This window comes from Hevea brasiliensis, chromosome 8 (genome assembly GCF_030052815.1).
Source record: "Hevea brasiliensis isolate MT/VB/25A 57/8 chromosome 8, ASM3005281v1, whole genome shotgun sequence".
NCBI lineage: Eukaryota > Viridiplantae > Streptophyta > Magnoliopsida > Malpighiales > Euphorbiaceae > Hevea > Hevea brasiliensis.
In genome coordinates this window covers 32868316-32875785 of record NC_079500.1, presented here as the reverse complement: position 1 = coordinate 32875785, position 7470 = coordinate 32868316, and the positions used below count along the sequence as shown (strand labels likewise).

General features: G+C 26.4%; 1 protein-coding gene across 1 annotated transcript; it reads left to right on the top strand.

Annotated features, from left to right (window-relative positions):
• Positions 1–3710: 3710 nt before the first annotated feature.
• Positions 3711–6622, top strand: LOC110638661 (abscisic acid 8'-hydroxylase CYP707A2). Its single transcript, XM_058151530.1, has 7 exons — positions 3711–4005; positions 4106–4424; positions 4636–5022; positions 5168–5342; positions 5640–5746; positions 5848–5966; positions 6150–6622. The coding sequence occupies exons 1-7, from the start codon at positions 3803–3805 to the stop codon at positions 6241–6243; spliced, it is 1404 nt and encodes a 467-aa protein (XP_058007513.1). The 5' UTR covers positions 3711–3802; the 3' UTR covers positions 6244–6622.
• The last annotated feature ends 848 nt before the right edge of the window (positions 6623–7470 follow it).

Below are 7470 nucleotides of genomic sequence, written 5' to 3'. Positions count from 1 at the left end.
AGATGTCCAGGGCTTGATTGGGCAACGACAAACCTCTGACTTAGCTCTATTATCCTGAATGAACTCTGATTTATCTATATATTATATCAATGATAGAGGAGTAAATCTTTTTGTTAATCAATAATTATATTCACACGTTATAATTTTTCTGATTATGCGACGCTTGGGCGGCTACGGTAATCATTAATTTTATCATGGTTAATTTGACTCTATTCTCTCAATTTAATTTCGTTATATCAATAATTTTTTACGTCTTTAATTTATCTTATAAAAATTTTTAAATTAAAATTTAAATATTATTAAAATTTTTATAGTTTACTATTATAGATTTTTTAATTAATTTATAATTAAATTTTACTTACCATAACTTAAATAATTATAATACATATATTTCTTAATTTTAATTTATTTCATAAAAATTTTTAAACCTTAATTTAATATATAAATAATTTTAATAAAAATGTATCACTAATTTAATCTTTTATCTTACCTAGAGTAACGATTCACAAAATATATTCCATATTGAAAACACTTTCATAATAATAATAATAATAACAATAATAATAATAATAATTAAAAAAAAAGAAAGCCACCAAAATTAAAGAGCAAAATAACATAAGCTAAAAATGAAATAATTAATATTTATATATGAAAACAGTCCTTAATATATGAATACAATTCTTCAATTTTATTATTATATTTCAGCTTTGACTTTTAATTTTAATTTTTTTTTAAAATTTAATATATTAAATTATTATAATATCAGTCATTTTTATTTTAAAAAAAGTCATTTGTGCATATAAAAAAAATTAGATAACCTTTTTCAAAATGCTTATTATAATAAAATATGATAATTTACTATCATGAAAATATTATAATAAATCAAGGTAATAAAGGATAGATTATTAGATGAGAGATTTAATTCAATTGTTAATTTAATATTTTTAAAAAGAATTGATTAAATTTAGATAAGAATTAAATTTCTAATATAATTAACTTTGATTAAAATTATTCATAATATTACAAGTTTAAAAATAATTTTTAATATCATTAAATTAAATATAAGAGTGATATTATGATGATTGATTATATTAGTTAAATTTTAATAATGAAATTTTAAATTCAAAATTAACATTAAAAATAAAATGATAAATTGAAGAAAAATATAAAGCCTAAAAATGCAAAATAGAATCATTAATTAGAAACAATGGAAGGAGACTGGAAATGAGAAGGAGGATATAGATAAAATGAATCATCCGGGACAGAGCGAGGAATTGGGGTTTCCGAGAACCAGGCAATAGAGCTCGCACGTACAACTTGTACAACAACATTGCCCAAAGGAGGCTGCAGTGGGACAAAAAGAGGAGAGAGATAATTGATGACGTTGATTCCAACACTCATGAATGTGCATATGCAAGGAGGCCATTATAAATTAATTAATTAAAAAGGTTTTTAGTATATAAATAAATTAAAATTTTATGTAAGAACAATAGTAATTGATTTCATTTATAAATTTTAAAAAATTATTTAAAATAAGTTAAAATTATAATTAAAGTATCTATTATTTATTTATTTTAAAATTATTTTTAATTAATACCTTTTTTATAAAAAAATTTAAATGAAGTGAATTTCTTTTATCTAAAGTCAAAGAATACTAATAACCTTGCAAAGAGATTATAATATAGTTTATATACTACCCACTAAAACGGATGGTTGATATTAAAAATGTTAATTGAATTTTATTAATTGAATCGATTTCACAGTTTTAATGAAAAATAATATAAAGAATTTATAAGATCTGACATTATTGATAAAAATTAGTCAATAAATAAATTATGTGCTTCACTATTTTATGAGTATCATTAGATGATCTTCAAATTTAGATCTTTTATAGAACAAATGATAAGGTATTCTTTTCTAAAAGACAAAATGTCTTAACAATAAAAACACATAAAAACTCTATTAAATTAGAGAAAAAATTATAAAAAAACTCAAAATCTGTCAACAATTATTAGTCTAGGTATTTATTCACTCAAAATCTATCAATAATAATAGATCTGAGGATATATACCCAAAATTTGTTTCAAACTAATACATATTTAAAAATTATTAGAAAAAAAAAAACCAACAAAAAAGAAAGAAAAGGAATTGCCACCGATGAAAGCACTCAACATTGGCCACCCAAACCGGAGATGAGACAAATGGAGAAGAATGAGAAGTTTATATAGATGAGGCAGAGCCCTGTTTAATTCCAATTTTAACACTATTCACATTTTAATAAACTCTCACATACTTAAAAATTTTATATATTCTTTTAATCATTTTAATAATTTAAATTACTTTTAAATATTTATTAAAAATACTTAAATTACTCCAAAAGTAACTTTTAAATAAATTTATCAAACATTTATTTATTATTTTTAAATTAATTTATAAATTACTCTATTTATTTATTTTTATCTGTTGATTTTTTTATCTAAATTTATTTATTGCATTTAAAAAATCAAGGGACATTAACTTTTTTTTTAATTTTATTTTTTATTTTTATTAAATATAATAAATATTTTAATTAAATGAGATAAAGAGTAGTTTAATTAATTATTAATATATTTTTATAAAAATTAAATTATCTAATTATTTTCTTAATTATTAAATAAATATCCTTTATCTTTATTAAATATAGTAAATATTTTAATTAAATGAAATAAAATATAATTTAATTAATTATTAATATATTTTTATAAAAATTAAATAATCTAATTATTTTATTAATCATTAAGTAAATTTAAATATAATAAATAAAAATAAATAGAGAAATATAAAATATATTTTAAATTTAAAATTAAAATAAATAATTTAATTAAATGTAAATTAATTATAAGAGAAAAGGAAATAATCCCTTTTTGCCATCCTTAAGGGGCGTCCTCGTCTCTTTCTCTTTCATACTCATAGGCAATAAATGCCGGTCTGATTAGTCTCCAAGTAAAACCACTCCCTTACACTATGTTTGGGGTGGGAGGAAGGAAAATAAAAGATGGAAAGAAAATAAAAGAGGAAAAGTAAGGAATGAAAATAAAAATTATTTTTCTTCTTCTTATTTGGATTGGGAGAAAAAAATATTAGAGGTAAAGTTATTTTATGAATAGTAAAATTATAACTTTACCCTTAAATTAAAAAAAAAACTATTAAGTATGGGATATTTTTATATTTTCAAATATTTTTCTCTTATTTTTCTCTCATTTTAGAAAGAAAGGAGAAAAAGACAAAATAATTTTATTTTCTATCTAATATTTTCCCTCCCCTTTTATTTTCTACTCAATCCAAATAAAAAAATAAAAAATAAATTTATTTTCCTCTCACATTTTCTTTCCCCTCTCACTTTCCTCCCTTCCCAAACATACCCTAAAATGATCAAAATCTCGCCCTTCTCACAATCTTTATGTGTCCCTCTGACTCGTGCAAATTGCTCATGACAAAAACAGTCAAAATGACCAAACGAAAACCCGTATGAGCTGGAACGGGATTCCGTGTGTGGAATTCAAGCTGTATTTGAAAGGTCCCCTTCTCTCTCTCTCTCTCTCTGTCTCTCTGTTAACTATATTTTTCTCTTTCTCTCCCTCTCTCCTACTTTAATTCACTATATTTTCCTTTTTTTTTTTCTTTTAATTTTCTTAACCCAATAGCCTATAAATAACTCCCTTCTTCACTTGTTTCTCCACACAAACTCTTTGCCACTTAGCTAACCATTCTACTGCTACAGCTGTTCTGCTTCTCTTCACGCAAAAAATAACAAATATCAAATATGGAATTCATTTCCTTGTTCTTTTCTCTATCTTCTGCTTCAATTTTATTCATCTTTCTCTTTCATTCTCTCCTCAAATTCTTTAACTCCAATCACCGGACTTTGCCTCTCCCTCCTGGCTCATTGGGTTGGCCTTACATTGGCGAAACCTTCCAACTCTATTCTCAAAACCCAAATGTCTTTTTTGCCTCTAAACAGAAGAGGTGAATTGCTAGCAATTCTTCTTTTTTACATTTGCACTATTGCATATTCAACTAAATGCTAATGGTATTTTCTTTTCATGTTCTGTTTTCCCACTTGTAGGTTTGGCTCTGTCTTCAAGACCCACATCTTGGGTTGTCCCTGTGTGATGATTTCAAGCCCAGAAGCTGCAAGATTTGTGCTTGTAACAAGAGCTCATCTCTTCAAGCCAACATTTCCAGCAAGTAAAGAAAGGATGTTAGGCAAACAAGCCATCTTCTTTCACCAAGGAGACTACCATGCCCAATTGAGAAGACTTGTTCTTCGTGCTTTCGTACCTGAATCGATCAAAAACATTGTCTCTGACATCGAATCCATTGCAAAGGACTCTCTTAAATCTTGGGAAGGAAGAATTGTCAACACTTTCCAAGAAATGAAAACAGTACGGCTTCCATTTTCTTGCATTCTTACATAAACAGAGGAAAACAGAGCTTATCTGTTTCCTTTTTTTTTTTTTTCCTTTTTCTTTTCTTCTGTTTTTTTTTTTTTTTTTTTTATACAATAAAACTCAACTCAAGTCGAGACTTCACAGTCTCTTTGTTTCTTTCTGCTTGCCAACTAATGAAATTATTCCTTTTTTTGGTTTGTTTCAGTTCACGTTCAACGTTGCACTGCTTTCAATATTTGGAAAAGAAGAGTCTCTATACAGAGAAGATCTGAAGAGATGTTACTACATTCTTGAGAAAGGATACAATTCAATGCCCATTAATCTACCAGGGACACTCTTCAACAAATCCATGAAAGCAAGAAAAGAGCTTTCTCAGATCTTAGCCAAAATTCTCTCTAGCAGAAGGGAAATGAATCTTCATCAAAACGACCTGCTTGGATCTTTCATGGGTGACAGGGAAGGCCTCACTGACGAACAAATCGCCGATAACATTATAGGTGTTATCTTTGCAGCTCGTGACACAACAGCTAGTGTTCTAACATGGATTCTCAAGTACCTTGGAGAAAACCCCGGTGTCCTTCAAGCTGTCATCGTGAGTATTAGCTTCATACTCAAAAGCTCATGATTTTAATATTATTAAATTAAAAATTTTAATATTTACTACAATATTATAGAAATGAAAAAAAAAATTGTTTGAATAATGACCTTGTTTTGTGTGCTGGCTTTTGGATGCACAGGAAGAGCAAGAGGACATAGCAGCCAGTAAAGAGAACTGTGGTGAGGAGAAGCTTCTCAGTTGGGCAGATACCAAGAAGATGCCAATTTCTTCAAGGGTGATTCAAGAGACACTGAGAGTTGCTTCAATTTTGTCTTTTACATTCAGAGAGGCTGTTGAGGATGTTGAGTATCAAGGTCAGTAAGTTTTAACTTATTTTCGAATGCGGCAACTAATGCATATTCATTTCTTTATTGTTTTATTCTTTATTCTTTTTGGTTTGTCTCCAAAGTGGACACTAAAATAATGTAATTTTATTAATAAATTTTAATTTAATAATACTATAGCTGTTTTTCAAAATTGTGAGTTCTCAACATTAAATTTTAATCAGAATTAATTATATAGAAAAATTAAAAATAATTATAATAAAAAAAATTATATAACTTATAAATTATGGTAATTAGCTTCTTCTTTACATGTTCTCATTTTTTCAGGATATTTGATCCCAAAAGGATGGAAAGTTTTGCCGCTTTTCAGAAACATTCACCATAACCCAGAAATCTTTCCAGATCCTGAAAAGTTTGATCCTACAAGATTTGAGGTATAAAAAGAAAAATAAAATTTGCTTGCTTATAGAATTCATCATTATTCCTTCTTTTTTATTTTTCATCTCCATGAAATGAAATTTGATGATTTTAACAGGTTGCACCGAAGCCCAATACTTTCATGCCATTTGGCAATGGGACACATTCATGTCCGGGGAATGAGTTAGCTAAGCTGGAGATTTTGGTCCTCCTCCATCACCTGACCACTAAGTACAGGTTAGTGAAATCGAAAAATCAGAATAAAAATTTTATCATTACCAGTCTCATGGTTTGTCTTCTCAATAATGGGTAAAATAAAAGGTCGATTTCAGTTCCTAAATATAGAAAGTTTTAGATTTTTCTCGTGTGCTGACATGGGCAATTTTGTCACTCTCTCACTCGCTCTGTCTCTCTGTGCAGATGGTCTATGGTGGGTTCAGACAATGGGATTCAGTATGGCCCTTTTGCCCTTCCCCAGAATGGCTTGCCAATCAAATTGTCCCAGAAACCATAGTTTTGTTCTCCAACTTCAAGAGAGAAAGGGGCACCATTGACTTCACAAGAAGCAAAGGGCCTCTTCCTTTATATGGGCTTTCTTCTTTATTCAAAGGCATGATGAAGAGACGGAGAAACCAAATAAAGGTGAAGAATGTTATACAAAAGGGGAAATCAATTGTACAGAAGTCTCATAACCAAAAAGAAACAAAAGCATATATTTTATGTTCAATTTTTCTTTTATTGATTTGAGATTAGAAAAAAAAAAAAAAAAGATTAGTGCATAATGCAAGTCGGTTTAACCACAAATTGTGATTAGTTTGTATTTAGGTATGTATAGATTAAAGCCGCAAGGCAAAATCAGAAAATTCCAATTCAATGAAGGAAATTTTTATTTATACTGTTATATCCTTTTAATTTCAATATCATTGAAATAAACTAAGTAAAGTTTATTGGTAAAATTATATTTTAATTTGGTAATATTAAAAAATATAATTATATTGAAATTATCTTTAACACTGTGAGATTTCAAATTTAAATTTTAATTGAAGTTAATTATAAAAAAAAATACAATTTTATAAACATGATAATTGCATGAATCAAATTTAGGTAAATCATGCAAAACAAGGAAATTTGATCAAACATTTTCAGAACAGAAATTAAATTTCAATAATCACTCACCCAATTTTTATTTTTATTGATGATTGATTTTGAGCTTAGGGTGCAAAAAATAAAAAAATTTGTAAGTTGGTAACCTACAAATATCTTTTTCAACAAAATTAAAGTATAACTTTTTCAATATTAAGGGAGAGAATTATATTTGGTATTTAAGCTTTATACTTATTTTTAAACAATTTCATGTTTACTAACTAAGACACTATTTGTAGAAGTAATAATTAAGGATTTGCATTATTTAATTATAATTAAAAAATTACATCAAATCGATTAAATTTAATTATTATAATAAAAGTAATTTAATTATTAATTTAATTCAATTAATATTTTTTGAAAATTTCAATTTTTAAGTATTGGTTCAATTATTTTAAAATAGTAATTAAAGTAATTAAAATGATTGAATTTTAATTATATATATATATATATATATATATAATTAAAGGGTGACCCAGTGTACAGTCCTCCCAATTTTGTAATAGACTTAGGTATCAGAATGTGTAAGTTATAGAGCCCAAGCACATAGGTTTTTGAAAACCAGTCATGTCATAAATATTAAAAGGACTAAATTATT